The sequence below is a fragment of the Ostrea edulis genome, chromosome 4, assembly GCF_947568905.1.
Source record: "Ostrea edulis chromosome 4, xbOstEdul1.1, whole genome shotgun sequence".
NCBI lineage: Eukaryota > Metazoa > Mollusca > Bivalvia > Ostreida > Ostreidae > Ostrea > Ostrea edulis.
The window spans coordinates 9,254,885-9,274,303 of NC_079167.1; the positions used below are offsets into that span (position 1 = coordinate 9,254,885).

General features: G+C 35.9%; 1 protein-coding gene across 5 annotated transcripts; it reads right to left on the reverse strand.

Moving 5' to 3' along the window:
• Nucleotides 1-950: 950 nt before the first annotated feature.
• LOC125670980 (uncharacterized) lies at nt 951-15,191 on the reverse strand. 5 transcript variants are annotated; one of them, XM_056161897.1, is made up of 6 exons: nt 14,874-15,191; nt 8,030-8,136; nt 5,300-5,481; nt 4,952-5,173; nt 4,708-4,857; nt 951-4,615 (listed from the first exon to the last, which is right to left on the reverse strand). In XM_056161897.1, exons 2-6 carry the CDS (start codon nt 8,073-8,075, stop codon nt 1,148-1,150), a joined length of 4,068 nt encoding a protein of 1,355 aa, XP_056017872.1. In that variant the 5' UTR covers nt 8,076-8,136; nt 14,874-15,191; the 3' UTR covers nt 951-1,147. The 5 variants fall into 5 exon arrangements, with proteins under 5 accessions (XP_056017872.1, XP_056017873.1, XP_048762403.2 ...); XM_056161898.1 differs by lacking the exon at nt 14,874-15,191 and adding an exon at nt 8,579-8,650; XM_048906446.2 differs by lacking the exon at nt 8,030-8,136 and having other exon boundaries at nt 14,878-15,168.
• Between the last annotated feature and the right edge of the window lie 4,228 nt (nt 15,192-19,419).

Consider the following 19,419-nt stretch of genomic DNA (forward strand, 5'->3'; position numbering starts at 1 on the left):
TTATTTCAACTGAAACTATTAATTTTGGATATAATGTGACTGGTTTATTTTGCAAAATAACTTAAGAAAATTACATCTATCATTCTCCATCCACAAGAGGTCCTGGGCTCCATTCAAGATCGTAGTGGCTAGCCTAGCTGCTAGGCTAGACATCTAGGTATATTGAACGCACTGTATGAATTAACGCTCGTTATCCCTACATAACACGCCCAGCACATCGTTCAAGATCGTAGCACTACCGAGCCCTACGTAGCCGCTAATATCTTCAATGCGCCCCAGATAAGCTAGCCCACTCCTAGATCACTTGCGCCTAATCATACTCATACTTACATGTATATATTTGTTTGAGGAGTGCTGCTATTTTAAATTGGGTGGGTCCCCCCCCCCTTTTTTTTTTTTTTTTTTTTTTTTTTACATTTCTGATATACCATAAATTATACACCAATATTAATGTAATGGTACTTGATATAAAAAATATTTGGAAAAAAGCAAAATGTTATTTCGGTTTTTAAAAGAATTTTCCCTTGTAATAGTGAAGTTCACCATGACTGGTAACATGATTCCGGTTTTAAAATGTTATATCCATTATATCAATGATTAAAACATGTGATTGCATAATATAATTAGCCATCACCATTATCAAGGAATAGACCTGTTCATGTGCATTTTTTCTACAACAGACGGACCTTCGTTGATTGGATGTCAGATGTTACGAGTTATGATTATTGCACATTTCGTTTTTAATTTTTGCTTTAAAGTCACAGAAAAATATTGTTTGTATCAATATACTATAAACATGATCTTGGTGGGTATTGGAACAATATGAATGCAATTATTTCTCAAAACCTGAATTTACAGGTCATGTTCGTATATCTATATAATGTGGCCATCTTCTGATGCCATATACATACACTGTAGTTCTAGTGAGGGCAAACTTTTAGTTTGTTGTATTACTTTATCATTTCACATTTTATTTGAATTATACACACTTCTTATGAATAATACAGGGTGTGAAAGACATTAAAGTATAGTATCACTAATCACTATGGAAAATCATGAATAATCGCCAACAAATTTCCTTTCTAATTTCTATGAATATAAGTGCACACATGAAATGTTATAACAAGATGATTGTCTTGAGACCATTTCATTTCTTTTCGTAATTGTTTTTATCTTTAGTGTATCGGTTGTGTGAAGAATCCGAGTAACTCGGATGACCTCTGGCTCTTGATCGAGACTTTCCTCGCCGTCCTCTCGGGTGGAAACTGCCACGTTTTGACGTAATCCTGCCCCTGTAAGATGATCCTCGTGTCTTCTCCGGCATTTTGTAAGAATACAATTTTCCTCTGTACGAACTTCGATGAGATTCGCCGTAGTGTTCTTGTCGAGAGATACTGGAAAGAAATCTTGGTGGATACGCTGGTCCTCTTGCATGAAAACTAGGGAGAGCACTTCGATCATCAACTGGTCCTTCGTTCTGATATGTTTGTTCCATGTAATCGTCATAATATTCATTTCGATTAAAAGGTGCATCATTTTTACTGTTACTTGCCGTTGCATTCCACGGATTTGAGCTATACAACTCATCCATGCTCCTTTCTTGCGTCAAGTATGGTACAAATGGATGTACTGATTGACACTGCCCTGTCGATGTGGATGGACCTGTTGTTGGTACGTCAGGTTTTAACTCCTTGCTCATCTGGTCTTTCACCAATTCTATTACCATGTCTGCCATTCTCCCCTCTGCACTGTCATCTTCATTACAATTATCCCTGAACACAATTTTCTTCAGTAAACTTGTCATGGCTTTTGATAAGGTCGAATTTACAACGGTTTCGTCGCTTGTTGTAGCAGCTCTATTATCCGAGAAACCTGTGTTCTCCGTAATATCAGTATAGGAACCCATGTGATCGCCGAACGTATTCATTGTGTCGTCTAGATCAAGCCGTGTTTTATCAAATACACTTTGATAATGAATGTCTGTTTCTATTTCACTATTATACCTCCTCACAATTTCCTCTTCTTGGTAACGTTTAGCTTTTGTGAGTATACGTTTTGATGTATCCAGCTTTCTTCTTTGTTCGAGGTACTGTAGGCGTCCAGGTGAATTTTCTCGTGCGATTATTTCATCAGCTCGAGACTTTCTTCTTGATTTACTTCCATTACTAACTTTGATGACGCTGCTGCACAGTTTATGCTTTTGTCTTGTTTTGCTACCATTAGAACTGTTCGACCATGAACGACCCTGGCTTGACAAGCTTCCAGATCTTTTCCTTTCTCTAGAAATATGTGACTGTGACCTACTCCTACTTCGTTTTTTCTCAAGCGATTGAGAAGATTCAGATTTGTGTTTTTCATGCTTCTTCTTTTTGGCACATGGCGAATTAGACCTAGTGCGATCACGCCCAGTTTTACTTGAAGACTCGGATTTAAATGACCTCTTTTTGGATTTCTTGGATTTTCTTTTGTCTGTTTTAGACTGCGAGTGCGATCTACTTCTACTTCTGGTTTTGTGTGACGAATGAAGAGATTTAGAACTGCTTCGTTCTTTACTAGTTTCTCTGACACTTTTTGGTTCCGATTTGATTTTGATAGGGCGATTGGCGTTTTCATTATCTGGTTTACTAGGTCTGGACACGCCTGAACTCGATGAAGTTATTTTTTCATTATGCTTTTCTTTCTTTTTGTTCTCGGGAGTGATGACTGGAGACTTCGCCTCTGTAGAATTCTTTGCTTTGCTAATGTGCTCAATTTCCTTTTCTGGACTTTTTTTTGTAATCTGAGTCGTATGTATTAGTTGAGAATCGGAACGGATATCCGACAGTCGGTGTTCAATATTGGTTTCCGTTGTGGAATTTATACTAACGTTTGGATTACTACTCCCAAAATAGTCGGACATACTCATGGGTACCTTTTTGGTCGGTGACAATGCCTTGTCACCAAATACTTCAGTCAAAAGCCGCTTTGTCCTTTCGTAGTCACTGTCTTTGCTGTACTCTGGAAGATATGAAGAAAACCCCTTGTTTCTTGGAAGAAAATCATCGTTACTGTCCTCTCGTATTTTGTCATCCTCGGTAGTGCTCTGCTGTTTTGCTTTTGTGTCATCCACAGTTTTATCATCTTTACAATCTTTTGTACTTTCGTTGTCGTTTTTATCTTCTGTTGTGGAACCCACTTCATCTTTTTTATGTTGAATTGCTTTTATAGCGTCATCAAGTTCTTTCAACACTTTCTCGACATCATCCTCATTTTCTCCAGATTCTGCTGGTTCCTTTTTGATGGATTCAAGAGGAAGAATATTCTTAGGTTTGGTTTCATAACTTGGATCATCTGGTGGTTCATTTTTGATTCGACGTAGAAAAGGTCCAAAACCAGCCATAACAGGACTTTCAATGATACAACCCATAGCACGCAGTATTCTTGGGTCCTTTATTGTCTTTTTATCACAAGTCGGTAGCTTTATTCCTCTCAGTTCGTGATATATACTTTGAGTATCTGGTTCGTCAATTGTAATTCGGACAAGCTGATAAATGGGTCCCACTGGAGTATGCTGTAAACCTGATGAACTGTTAACATTTGATGACGCAGAAACTTCTTTGATAGTTTCTTTCTTTGGCAACTCATGTGTAGATGTCGCACTTTCTGGAGTAAAACAACTCGAAAACTCATTTGATCTCATCCAGTGGTTGTCATCCGGTCTCCGACTGCTATTTTTCAGTTCCATACACATCTGTGGAGTTTCTGATGTATGCTTGTTATTTGATCCACTGTTCATACCCAGTTCGCTATTTGACGACAGACTATCTATATCTTTACAATACCGTTCATCTTGTGTTGGTGTATGGCTGCCGAATATAGTTCGATTCCCTGTCTCATTGCATCCTGTGTCAACACTGCTGACTGATGTCATATAATGATCGACGGTTAGGTCTGTTTGCTGCCTCAAAATATGTCCATTTGGTTTCCCTGGGTTAAAACTACTAGTTTCATTTGAAAAATCTTCCTGGTTAAGTAAAGATTTATCAAATATTTCAAACAAGTTCTTGTCACGTGAAGCTGGTGGCGGGGTTGGACTTCTGGAAATTGATTTTTTACGTTTTTTAGATTCTTTACTTGATGACCTTGACCGTCGTTTCTCTGTTTTCCTTGTATTCATCTTTTGTCTTGATCTCCTTTTGGAATGAAAACCAAACTTTCGTTGCCAAGATATAGGCATTTTGTTAAAAGGTCGTTTGTAAAACAGGTGTCCCAAACCCGTTCCTCCACAAATAACAGAGGTTCTGCGGAATTTCTCAAGTTTTCTTGTTGTTTCTGTGGGAGGTTTGTCAGATGGCGGTTCTATTGGTACGTCTGATATCAACTTTGTCCCAGAACGTCTACCTTCCACTACATACTTTTTGTACGGTGCTGCTCTTGGCAAATGTTTTAAGGGTTTTGTCTCGTTGTTAAGACGCTGGACATTTTTGCTGTTTGCAAGGTCCTTCTCTCTTTTGTATTTTAAGGGACGAACTAACCTATTTCTGGTTCGAAACAACCGAATAACAGCAAGTGGAAGTACATGTGATGGGTAATGCATTGGTAAAATCGTTTCTTCGTCATATTCATACATGTAGACCTGAAACGCAAACAAAGCAGTTATATAGAATGATTTAAATTTTTAATTGTCGTAATTTAGAATTAGTTTTAATTTTTCATGAATTTACTCACAAAATTGTATGCTATGGCATCGCATATGTCAATGCTTGACAAGTCCGGTTCATCCTCTGCTATATGCGAGTCATAATTTGGCGTTGGTGCTATACATCCATACTCTCCTGTAAGAAAAGGCTTCACTTTCTTTACCCGTCCAAGCATTGCCTACAATGGAGCAAGAAATCATTTAACAGACTGTAAATTCTAAATAGGACAACTCATGAGACATCTTCTTTTTTTTTTTTTAAACAGTTTTTACCCTTAGTACTACTATGTAGTTTGCTTGCTGAAAGTTCTTGAATGCCATAAATCGAGCCAAAATGTCATAGTGTCTATTCATGTGAATTCCATATTGTGTGTCGCCAAGCACATTGTTCTTCTTTTCCCGACAACGTGGACCATACTGGCAAATGTTGTTGACGTTGTTCCATCCCTCTGCCATAAATAGCAGGTCATCTTGTGTCTGATCGTCAGATCTTCCCTACAAGAAAAAAAAGTTCCAACTAAGAAATAATAATTAACAGAAATTCAAATAGAACAATGTCTTTGGACGACCAACATAAAAATTACATAGCATCGATGCATTTTATGAGGCATATATTCATACCAAACTTTTCATTAGGTCCCGTTTCTTCTCGTATCGGTCTTCCATATCCTTGTTTTTGACCAGCCAGACATTTTTGATTTCCCACAACAATTCGATGTCCTCGTTTGTCACGCATGTTTTTTGGATATCCCACAACAGATTGGAGACGTCTAGACTGTTCAGTTCCACTTCATGCAACATGCCTGAAAATCGCAGGGTATAGTTTCAAATATACATGTCTGACACAGGGGTCGAAATTAACTTTTTCTACCACAGGCTAATTTTAGCCTGTGGGTAAAAAATCCACAGGCTAAAATGAAAACCTACAAGCTAAAATGAAAATAATGAAGCAGTGCTCTTTTTATATATATATATATTTTCAATCAGTGATTTTCCCCATCATTACTGAGCCTAGTGGGTCAACAGGCAGCGTTTGGACAAGACACTAAGTTACGTAAGTCACATGGTGCAATGTCTAGGTCTCTTGATTATCGCACCTCTAACAGTCTAATCCACGACTTGTTTACCGCAGGTCTAGATCCAGTCTTCCAATTTCATGCCACATCAGGGTTGTCACTAGTGATTTTTTAAAGCGAATACAGGACTCATGGCTTTATAAGCAGCACGATCACGAGTCCTATGACTTTTTTGATAATCGTCTACGCGGTGAGAAATACACCCGTGTCGTCACTACAACCCGACCTCAATATGACAATGACATTCTCATGATTCTGATAAAAATAACTACCGGAAGACTTGGTAAAACATAGATTCCGATATTTTTTTGTAGATAAATGAATAACAAAAACGTCATACTTGGAATTATTCAATTTAATCACCCCTATAGGTGAACAGGACTCGTGGCACATGTCGATATGCGATGTCCAATCTCTAAAGCATTTGTTTGACTCCGAGTTTCTTAAAAAATCATAAAAGAAAAATCCGGATAAAAACGGTTATTGAAATCGGTCGTTCATGTAAGCGTTTGTATGATTCAGAGTGCAAGTTTGAGAAAAACGAATAGCGCATCACCGTATAAAACGGATACGATACGATCATAGTTTGTAAATCACCACTCGCTAAGATTTTCGAGTGTCCATTATTTTTACTCGCTATTTTTCACATGTACTCGCATTTTGCGAGTATTTCTCGCTAATTTCGACCCCTGTGACATACACCATAACATAAAGCAAGCAAAAATAAATATTTTAGTGTCTTATTACATGTATCCATGCATGTACTGTAACTGCTTTGTACTTTTAGATGAATAGTTAGCTACCTCTTTGTTAATATGGAGAAACACAAATGAAGTAGTATTATATTCGTGTTCATTTCTAGATGTTAGATTTACTGGTGTTAGGAGTTGATTACACCGACATCTGTTTATCAACTCAAATCAAACAAAAACGCACACATCCTTTCCACATATCATGACTGTACAATTTACACAACAGATCGAGATTGCTGAGAAAATGCATTTGGTCAACACATTGTTGAATGTTGGTGAACACTGTGCTACGTATTTTAAAAGCAACTTCCGTTGCAGTTTCCTTTCTCCAAAAAATACTTAAATCCTCTTCTGCAATTCTCCTGTGACAAAATCCTCCGCTTAATCCATTAGTTAATAAACATATGATATGTTACATACTACATACTTGTATCAGCTGATCAGTCCATTAAACTGTGAGTAATAAATATTACAAACTATCCTATAGCGATGCCACTCTAATTCCTAACTACACACAATATCTGTGACATCTACTGGCCTGTACAGGAGATAAGATAACAGCCTGCTATAGTACACACATACTTACTCTGATTAGGGGGAGGTAACCGTTATCTCCATGATTTACAGTCGTATAATTATAAAGTTAAATGGTCGCTTGTTGATTCGTTAATTAGTATCGATAAAAACGTATTCATCAAAATAGCTTTTGGTACACACAAAGTGAATCTTTTCACTTATTCGTAAGTCACCGGCGTGTTTGTGAACTGTACAGTAAGCCGGAAGTTTTGAATTGCTCATGTACTACTCCTGGTGAACTTTTCTCCTTTCACTATCACTATACACCCGTAAGATAAACACATTCACTGCCTGTCCTTCAAAACACCCAGTCATTCGGGAGGTCACCTGACTGCTCTGTTGATCTACCGAATCGCTGTTAAACAACACCCTTTTCAAACTGAATAAATTCCGGGTTTTAAATCACCCGATTGACGGTGATCTGATCCTGACAAAACTTGTTCTGGATGGATTTGCCATATTAAACAACACTACGGTTACTCACTGACTATATGTTGTACCCCAACCGACTTAACAATAGAACACAATTGCCCTGCAATCTCCCGTAATCTCAATGCTTCTCTATCTCTGAATTCTAAGTCACGGTACTTTATTGGCAGCCGTTCAAACAAACAAAAACTGTACAGGACTTTTAAAAGTGGGTCATACAACCCTCTTATGACGAGGTGTCTTTGTTAGAGTATCTTAGACTATTGCTATTTCTATAAGTGGGTTAGTGTTTGTAGAACATCATTAGTTTTACTTCATGGCAATTCTTATGAATCTGAAATGAATCGTCATCTCTTTCACCTTAGTTTATTTTTAAAAGGACGTTTGAAAGGTGACAATGCACTCCAAAACCCCTGTATTTTCTAATCGTCATTTGCAATCTATGTTTTGTTTGATAATGATTTTTTAGTTTAGTTACAAATCGCACATCGTAAGATTATACGAATATATATACTTACAATTTTTCCGTTCGGGTCTCTTGTTATTGCTCATATAAAATTCCATCTTTTCATATTATCCTTTTCATATTTACGCCTTCCAGCTTTAAATGGCCTCATACGAATGTCTGTTTCGAGGAATGTCGTTATTATTAGGACAGCAACACAAAAACCCCTCTCCCCAAAATAGTATAGGTCAGTATTAAAATATCTACTTTCGTTTTAACATGACCATAATTAGTACGTTGTTGTTGTAAAATACACACAAAAAACAGTAATATTTTAAAGGTAACGGTTGAGAAAAAGATAAAAAAAAAAAATCAAAAAAAAAATCGAGATCGCTGGGGAGTAGCGAGCAAATCCAAAGGGTATGTTAAATTGTGTGACAGTGTTAGACATTCGCACAGGTAAGTTATAAATAGTTCATGATAACCGCCAAGATTTTTTTTTTTGGCTGTCATTATATTATTTCAGTACCCCAAAATTTTATTTATTTGATTTGTGCTTTTGAAAGAAGACACTTTATGCAGACGATATAATTCATGCAATGTTTGATTAATATATATTTACATTTTGGTTTTCAACTTTTTTTCCTTCGATATTTTTATCAGCTGTAATGATAATCATTCCCTCATTGTGTAGGAATCCTAATAAATATAGTACATCTATCTTAACGGCTGAGAATTTCGACAGAAATAAAAGTAGAATGTAAATATAGAAAAATAAATTTCATTTTTGAAAATACACGAGGGTACAAACTGCAACGCTTCACTCCAGCATACTCTTTGTGAAACGATAACACCGGCATGAAGCGTAGCTCTTTCAAAAACGAAATTTATTTCTTAAATGATATTCATAAATGACCTTGACCTTTAGATCTAAAATCGGCATGTTTACAAATCGCCTTTAAAACTTGGATTACATTTTAGTCATCTTTTGTTTGTTTCAATCCAGTATATTTGGGCGACGGTAAGGGTAAAAAGACGTTAATTAATGCAAAACGAACAATTTAAAATGTTCAAAAACGTACTGAGATACAAAACAAACCAGCTTTATTTCAAATCAACGGACTCCGTTGCAAAACCAACAGTCATTAACTGAATTTACGCTGGATGGCGCGCAAAAAACATCGACATCTGAATTAACGCTAGATTACGTGCGACCGCCAAACCCACTGCCGATCACGGGGATCGAACTCAGGTCGCAGCGGTGAGAAGCGAGAGCGCTACCTCTGTGGTACCCGGATACCGGACAGCATCATTTAAACGATGAAATACTCTTTTTAATAAATTTGATCAGTGCATACTATCTATTCAAGATTTATTACTGGATTCAGGTACTCTTCACACAATTGCTCTGAAAAAATATAGTTCCATTCATGATCAGCAGATACAACATTACAGCAAATGTTTAGAATATCGATGTGTATGTAATACGTAGAAGAAAACAAAATTAACGTCAAATCATTTTGAGAAAATCACTTTTTCACCAGAAATGTAAATAAGAAGTATTCATATTCCTACGCTAGCTGCCTCCTCAGTGTATTTCACGAAATTATATAGGTCATTCTTCGATTGACAATTATATTCCTTTCATGATTATTGTTCGTTAATTATCATACAATTTCTTCTTAGAGAGAATGTTAATCATTAATTTGTGTGTGTGTGTGTGTGTGTGTTTTCTTGTTTATAAGGATTTCTATGTATAACAGAGCACTTCTGGTAAATGCCGATGATTACGTACGACTACGAGTTATCGACCGTTATAAACAAGTAGGACGCTTTGTCAACACAGCTTCATAGACGCTGGTATTAAATATATGTAATCAGAGCAGAGGAAAACAACTGAACAGAAAAGAGAATAAATGTGATATCTAAAGGAAAACATGTTACCACTGGTAACGGTAGTTTTGAAAGACAAAAGGCTATCAAATCATTTTATTAAAGTAATACATATATATGTGGTTTTTCCAACTTCTAAAAATATAACACATGTAAGAAATGTACAAGTGACGAGGTTTTGTTTTTCTTTTTTAAAGGTACTCAACTTGTCAACATTTATATTGCAATTTATGTGATTTCTGCTTGTTGTCAGTGAACAAAGTAAAGAAACACGTGTAAAAAAAAAATTACATCTGCAATATTCACTGCAAGACAGCTCGGTATTGCATAGATGAGGTACTAGGTGGTACTTTTGCATGGAAAAAAAGTTTACGCAGAAAAATTCATTAAGGCAATATATACATTTCTTGTTGAATAAGTGCATAGGTTGTGATCCTCATGTACAAAATTTATGAATTCATAAGGATAAGAAAATACAAATATAACCATAACAGAGAAAATTTTAAAAAATAGTAGGGGTGGATTAAAGGTTTGGAAATGAGATATTTCTACTTTATTTTATTTATCAAGAAAGGGGACACACAGTTGATTCTGGGGTGGGCATTTTTTCAATTAAAAAAGAAATAACCTAATTGGGCAATATATTTTCTAGGAAATAAAATTAGATGGGGAGGGGGATATCATAGTAAATATCTACAAAGTGATTTTCACCTTCTTGATTTTTGCATTACTCTATATATGTATTTTTCAGCTAATATAAAGACAATATTTTAAATTATCCTTCTTTAGTATTGTTCATGTAATTGTACTTTTTTTTTTCAAGGTTAAAAGGTCAAGGACATGTGTGCGCACTGTTTGCTAGTGAAGCAAGACTGGTCACAGTATTTGCTACGAGTAAATTAAAAGTCAAATTTCTTGGATATGGGGTAACCCATATCTATTCTTGTTAAATATCAAAGAGCTCAATATCTTCTACCCTATATATGCCTAATAATGATCAATGTTAATTACGGTACACGTGTTAATGTATGGCCTTGGCCAAGCGTGCATGCTGCGGCTACTGAATAACAGCTGATCATGTTCTGCAGGAATGCTTGTCTGCTGGTTTCCTGTAGGCCTAACCATGCTGCTGTTACTGGTCTCTTGTCCTGTAGTAACGACACCGCAGCTTTCAAAAAGTTTTGCAGCTTCTGATATGTTGGCGTTCTCTGAGAGTCCGATATAAATGGCAATTTCGTGGGAATTGCTCAAATTATGTGCACATATAATGATTACGTAGATAGACTCGCTTGCCATCTAGCGTTAATTTCAGATAATGTCTGTCTTTTTTGCTTGCCATCTAGCGTCAATTCAGTTATTGACTGTTTGTTTTGTATCAGTGATCGTTTGATTTGATTTGAACATAATTTATTGTCTAGGTGTTATAACAAAAGGACTGGGCACAAGTTCTTAAAACTTAGAACGCCCTCTCCTATATGACAATCGGTGACATAAGACAATGCCCAAGAAATGAAACACAAAGGTGTGAAAGGTCAAAAGATGATTTGCTTTCATAAAGCAATTATATAATAAATTATATCTGTAGATATTTATGTGCAATTGATCAACATACACATGTATGTACACTTGATTAATATATGCATGTAGTACGTACAAAGTAATCGCTATGAAAATTCCACCAACTCAAAAACGACCAGCTCTCTTAATAAACCACTGATCATAGGAAAATAATTTATCATTTTCTGTGGTATTGATTGCGTTATCTCCCCATAATAAAACATGCGTGTCTACTATATGCAAATTATCAGCGTTCTCCGAGAGAGGGAGGGGAAAAAAAGGATGGAAGGTGATTTTTGGAGGCGTAAACAATTTTTAAATGAGCTTGGTGTCGTAGATTGCCTTATTCGTAGGGGCAAGAAATCGGTGATCGTTGGTTTTGCAAGGGAGTCTGTTGATTTGATTGTACGCTGGTTTGTTTTGTATTTCAGTATGTTTTTGAAATTAATTGTTCGTTTTGCATTAACGCCTTTTTTTTTTTTACCCTATCCGCCGCCCATAGTATGACCCTTAAAAGTCCATTCTGTTGTCCTATCAGTCCAATATTTTCTTGATAAGCCTGATAATTAACAACATATATTGGAACGGCCGCGATAGATGTGAAAGGAGGGAACAAGATAACTATAGGTATCTCTGTAGAGAATATTCAACTGTGGTTAGATGCTGATTTAATGCGAATAAATATTTGAAATTCTTATGCAACATCAATACTAATTTTTAATGGAGACCGTAGTAGCCTATTTGTCAATCTCATTTATAAACAATTACATGTTTGACTATTTCAAAACCTAGAACAGTTTATTTCATAGTTGTATGTTTTATTATATGGAAATAGAATGCAAAAAGGCATTCATTATATATATTTTGATAGTATAAAGATAAATGTCAATTTATCATATGTTCATTATGGATATACATGTACTATGGTTTGATAAACCACTATCTAGTGTGCGAAAGATGCTTAGAGGTCAAGTACGGTGATTTTCCTAAAACTTGAGTTTTATACAGAAAAATGTCTGTCGTACACTTATGGATTATTTTCCATGACAATTTTGATAAAAATCACTTGGCGTGAATTACACGGCGCTATCAAACTTTTACCTGAGCGACCGATAAATGTGTTGTGACGTGAGTTATATCGCTCGTAGCTTATGACGTCATCTGAAACAACTTTCGACTGCATTGATAGGGTTTTATAGTGTTTACATAGAAAAGTCCTGTATTTATGGTACAATGCGCTGCTTTGAACTGCAATGTGAAATCGGGACAGGGATTAAGTATATTTCTTTTCTCAAAACATACTAAATTTCGAAGAATTTGGATACTGAAACTGAAAAGAGACACTGAGATTTGTGACTGGCCACGAGGATCAGTGAGTGACACTTTAATTAACGAGGATCAGGTTTCCATCATCCTGTTTGACTCCAAACAAAGTGCAAAGTGATGATTAACTGGACATCCTACAAAACAAGTGGAGGGATGTATTTTAATTATATAAAAAGTTCAACCCAAAAAGGGGGGATGCACGCAATCCACCCCTCTCTACATCCACCACTGAATGCTTTAATGCGACATTGTATTCAATGGGTTTGCGATTGCACATAAAAATTAATGCCACCCATTACCTAGTTCGAATTGATTTTATTTCTTTTATTAAATGAAATATCTTTCGAATATTGTCGTACTTATACTATATTTATAAGGGACTCATCGTCATCATTTCATTTCTTCACTATATATATATTGAAAAACTAAAATATAGTAAAAATGGAAATGAATTTAATTTTAAAAGCCCATTTTGATAAAACCTTATTTATTGCTAGGTCAGTCCAATTTCCAAAGCTTTTTTTTTTTTTTCAAGTTCATTATGAAAACAAGTACAAGTTTTTCCTTTTCCTAATATGCTACATTCCTAATGTGCTACATATATATATATATCATGAATCATTAAGGCAAAATTTCACACCTCAAAATGCTACAATTCGTTAACTTTGTGCCGTAATATATCAATTTCGCATTTGACGTGTGTTGTGAAGAAATTACATGTACTAATAGGCCTAATTTACATTTCATGATATTGTATCTACATGTAGATGGGTTTTTTTTTTTTTTTAAAAAAAGGGGGGGGGGGTACAAATAAAGTTGTGCACAATAAGTTTTTCTTTTGTTGTTCTTTTTTCAAAAAGGCATTTTTCAGTTAAATATATATCTAGCTAAACACATTATAATTTGAATCTGATCAATCTCATACAAATAAATCCCATAATAAAAAAAAAAATACAAACGTGAGAGTCAATCTAGTTAAATACGCTCACAATCGCTACAATAGAGTATACGGCGAGTATCTATGAAGTCTGATTTTGATTAGCCTCGATTGTGTAAAGTACAAAGGTTATCTTTTGATAGAACATTTTTTTCCAATATTATTCCCAATTTTCTATGGACTGGCCCGGTAAATAATTTCTAAATGAGATTCCAATGAGATATTTGTCGAACATATAAATGTATATATCATATAAATATTACTATCTGATGGTTTCGAAACGGGTGTAGGTACAAATATTATAAAGGTTGAATTCCTAAACTCAAGTGTATCTACGGTATTTCATCGTCACTATCCACGGTGTTGCTAAAACTGGCAATTTCTCACAGAAATTAAAACGATGATAACTACAATTGTCTCAGATGACGTCATAAGAAAGGGTGACAATCCCTTCATTCGTTTCTATAAACAACGATTTTGGAATAGGTATTTTGCGCATTTACCTGGATTTAAAAAAAAAATAAACACATCAATAAACTTTCAAAACGGGGTTTAATGAATTATAAACTTTATTTTCAAATCTATTTTTATTACACTTGACCTTTAAAGTAAATTCGTCTCTTGTTTTAACCTTGAGAGTACCATGCATGTATCAAATAACTCTCTCTCTCTCTCTCTCTCTGGACGATAAAACCTTTTAAGTGAGGACGTCCTCACAATGTCTAGAAGATAACACACGGAAATGTTATTGTAAAGGCAAAAATGTACTGCGTTAGGTATAGCTATAGGGACACTTATAAAAGTTTATCCAATACTCTTTCGAATTGTGAAAAAAAAAAAAAGGTTTTGAGAGAGAATATTAGTGACAACATGTCCCCATACCACTTGTCTGACTTTTTGCTGTAATTTGTTTGTTATTACTAGAATATTTTAAATAACATGCAAACTAATTAGATCCGCTCGAATACTCGCTTATGGTTATGTAAATGAGTACGCGAGCGGATCTAACAGATTGAAAAATACACTATGTTGCAAATGTTCCAGAACTAGCCATTTAAGGTATATATAAAGTTCATTCTCCGAAGTTTTATATAAAAAAAACTTTCATTTGCCATGTGATTTTGATACGCTGTATAAATGCTTATGAATAAAATGTACATTAACAAAAGTAAAGTTTTTGATTAATTCAAATTTCTAATCATACCTACGATTTTACACACATGGCCAAAGATGACTTGAAGACATCGTCTAGGAGTTTCAGATGGAAGAAGATGTCATACGTTCGGAATTTACAATATCACACAAGCAGATTTTAGCGCTACTTCCAACACGACGTAACACAAACGAATACCAGGACCACTGCCCACTATATCTTTAACATGAACTTGCTATCAGGGGACATAGTTTTGAATCCTGAACCCACATATAAATTCCAAATAGTGTGGCGGTTGTGACGACTGGCTACATACAAAGTGTATAGATATGCCGGAAGAAACATCATGAACTTGGGAGTATCCAACAAGGACTGGTTTTGTCAAAAGTGCTTACTTCCGCAATTTACTGACTCTTCCTCTGAAACTCGTCAGAACTCTTGAGTTGTATACCGGAAACCTATCAACGGAATCCATTTTTGTTGTAGCTGTAAACATTGAAAATGAAAGTAACATGACAACAGAAAGAGTGGTATTTACAGACGATCCTTCGCATGCCTCATCACCCATGTCAGACGAGGACCATGGTGCTTTCAGTGAACTAAAATGTAAGGGGAACATTTTGATAAATGTTAATATTGATCATCTGAACATGAATAGTATTAAAGATCAGTTCATTGATATACTGTATGATAAAATATCATATATTCTGTTTTTTGTCTGAAACAAAAAATGACGACATCTTCAATCAAAGCCAATGTAGGTTCCTGGCTATAGGCTATTTCGGAACGATAGAAACATACATAGTGAGGGGATTCTTTGCTGTATTATATCCCCCAGCTAGATTCCAACCAAAAACAGTAAACCTTCACTAGTTGGTGTTATACTGTCAAACAAACCATAATTTTTGTTTAACGCTTTTAATGTTGACTGTCAGATTGCCATTAACATGATAGGTATTTTAGTGAAAGTAAAATACTTTGCAATTCATGCGACTGTTTTAGATTGATTGATTGTATCTTGTTTAACGTCTTTCTCGAGAATTTTTCACTCATATGGAGAGGGCTTCAAATTTACCGTAGGTCTTTGCTCGGCGCTTACGGCCATTTAGCAGTGAAGGTTCTTTAGCGTGCCACACGTACTGTGACACGGAACATCTGTTTTTAAGGTCATCTCCGAGGACCCGTGACATTCACACCTGACGCCGAACGTTTGGCGATGGAACGGTCACTGCCTGTCTTCAGGGATTGCTCTAACCTCTACACAACGGCGGTCAATTGTTACTGGGTACATGTATTGAGACTTTATCTAAGGAAGTAATAGATAGCTACGCTATACATTGTAGGCCAAATTAATGGTAAACTGCCCAAAGTTGTTTTTAAAAAGCGCACTTTAAGAAATATATATATTTTAAATCCAGGTTTGCCATAAACTGTAAAAATTGCAGTAAACAAAGGAACCTGGTGAGACAATCCCTAAGGGTATATACTATTTTGAGCGATGTCATGGGGGCCAAAGTCTAAGAACATTTGGCCTGGCATAAAACTTTCTCTATCTAAGAGGGAAGCAAAGATTATCCAACTATTACTTTAGATGAAGAGGCCAAGGTAATTTCTGACCAGGAAACACAGGCACTTGTTTCTGTAAAACACTTACGACCTCTGTATACTAATAACAACACAAGTTACCTAGCTTCAAATGACACTGAATGGCACCCCTTGAGAATGTCGGCCTTTTGAGCTTCCAGAGAATAAGCGATGCAAATGTATTTACTACCGTTGTATTGTACAGTCATTCAACTTAAAAACCATGTATGACATGACTGCATTCATTGCCTCTTATCACCGAAAACTGCAACAAAACATGGGTCTACAGCTCAATTTTCCGTTTTATACCACGAAGTGCTACGTACTGATACCGCGCAGAATACGTGGGCGATTTTGACTGGCTAGCACGCTCGTCTAAAATTACGTTTGGAATTCTTTAGAGTTATTTATAGAAAGATAGAGCGTCAGAGATGAATTAAAAATAACAAGCAAAAGGATGATTTTAATGGTGACCATTAACCACAATTAATCTTATTTTATATAATTTAGTTACTAAAATTAGGGGGGAAATGCTACCAAAAATAAAGGGGACCCCATCCCCCCCCCATATTTTTTCCACAGGCCTATACAACTATACCCCCCCCCCCTTTCTGATTTTTTTGCGGTGACAATTCCTCCAAAATGTGTGGATTCCTTGTCTCTCTCATCCCAATTTCGATTGATGTCGTTTCACGCTTTTCACAAGCTTTAGAGATTGGCCTTCTACTGGACTGGTATAATAAAATATACTTATTATAAACAGTATAAGGCAAGTATAAGGCTTACAAAAAGCATGTTCACGATTACATAAATCGAAATCAGAAAAGGGGGGGTGGGGGGTAGTGGTATCCATATTTCAGATGCCTGTGAATTTTTCCATATCGGCACAGATCTGTTAAACTAGGGATGCAGGGGAGGGGGTCGGCCGGAGAAGTTGGAAGTTGCACATGGCTTGTTTAAATTTCCTGACAGACAATGATAAAAATATAATAGTCATGATAAAGATCTTCAGAACCTTAATTAGTGTGCGCATGGGTGGGGGTTGTTGTTGTTATAGTGTTCGTCATTGCTGTCTCAATTTTTCCCCCTCAGGCTGGGAGGGGGGGGGGGGGGGTCATTCTTCGCTCCAGGGCTTCAATTTATAACTTTCAAGCTTGCATGCATTAATATCTTCTCATTCACTACTACATAGTACTATCAAAAATAGTGGAGGGGCCATTCTCGCAATATATCTTCATTTGCATGCATGAAAATAACAGTTAATGTTCATTGTCAATTAAAAAGGTTGGCCAATCGCCTCCGAAAAAACATTGATATGTGCCTGCAGCGTTCTTGGTACTTATGGTGGGTTTCATAAAACTTCAATGCAACAACAGTTATTTGTCACATCAATACATACCACAAAGTCAATAACACATCACTAAAAAACTTTCCTTGCTCTATTTTTGCATACTTCCAAATAATCTTTTATCTGTATTTTCTCTGATTTTCCTTAGATCTGCATGAAACATGCAATTGGCAGAAATATTTCTCATACTAGTTAACGAAGTTGTATTTACAGTAAGTCATAATTTCATTATTATCTTCATCAGAAATGATTCCGACACGAAAACATTTTTAAATCTCCACTCGGGAAGTCTTAGCTTCTATCTTCTGACGACATGTAAAATCCCGAAACGTACAAGCAGCTTTGGGTTTTTTTAAGTAACTAAAAATAGCGTACAGCGTCTTCAATTCAAAATTTTTATTTTGTTAACAAAGCAACATTTTCAAGATTTTTTGGTAATAAACATCATATCAATTTATTGTGATAATAAAACAATGGAACTTTATTTTACAACACAACGAATATACAATTTTCATTCTGTGCGGTATCAGTACATAGCACGTGGTATAAAACGGAAAATCAAGCTGTAGACCCATGATTTGTTGCAGTTTTCGGAGATAATAGGCAATAAATGCAGTCATGACATACATGGTTTTTTAATTAAATGATTGTACAAGAGAACGGTAGTAAGTACATTTACATAGCATATTCCCTGGAAGCTCAAAAGGCCGACATTCTCTGCGGGTGCCATTCTGTGTCATTTGAAGCTAGGTACCTTGTGTTGTTATTAGTATACAGAGGTCGTAAGTGTTTTACAGAAACAAGTGCCTGTGCCAGGAAATTGTAAGCGATATATTTAACGACTAAATTATAAATATCGCTAAGGAGATAGGTTCCCAAGAAATTTCCCATTTTGAATGACAACCAAGAATTTAAAGATTCATGAGCATATTAATCTATCCTCATAGTCTTTTAGTTTTCAAAATGTTGATAAAGACTATATTCAAAATTCCATATGCAATTTACAAATAAAGAAAGTCACAGGTGTCGATGACGTTCGGCCAAAATTTTGAAAACCTACACTGATTTTATTGCTCAACTCAATTTTATAACATTATTAATTCACCTTTGACACAGACAGGTTTCCTGCAAATCTTAAACAGGCACAAGTTTGACCTATTTTGAAGTTTTAAAAAAATCTCCATTGGACAAGCAAAATTACAAGTCTATTAGTATTTTACCTACTATTTCCAAACTTTATAAGGTAGGTAAAATAGTATTTTGCCTACTATTTCCAAACTTTATATTCCCGTGGGGATCCGGGTTAGAATAGGTCCTCACTACCCCTTGCTTGTCGTAAGAGGCGACCAAAAGGGACGGTCCTTCGGATGAGACTGCAAAAACCGAGGCCCCGTGTCACAGCAGGTGGAGCACGATAAAGATCCCTCCCTGCTCAATGGCCATAAGCGCCGAGAATAGGCCTAAATTTTGCAGCCCTTCACCGGCAAAGGTGACGTCTCCATATTAGAGAAAGATTCTCGAGCGAGACGTTAAATAATATACAAGTGGGTTATGCTTGACCAACAAACAGTTTTCTTTAGTCCTTTTCCTGGCGGCCTTTCAGCTGGTCGAGGATTAGAAATCAATCTTAGATCAACACAAATGTGTTATTTTGATGGATTTGTG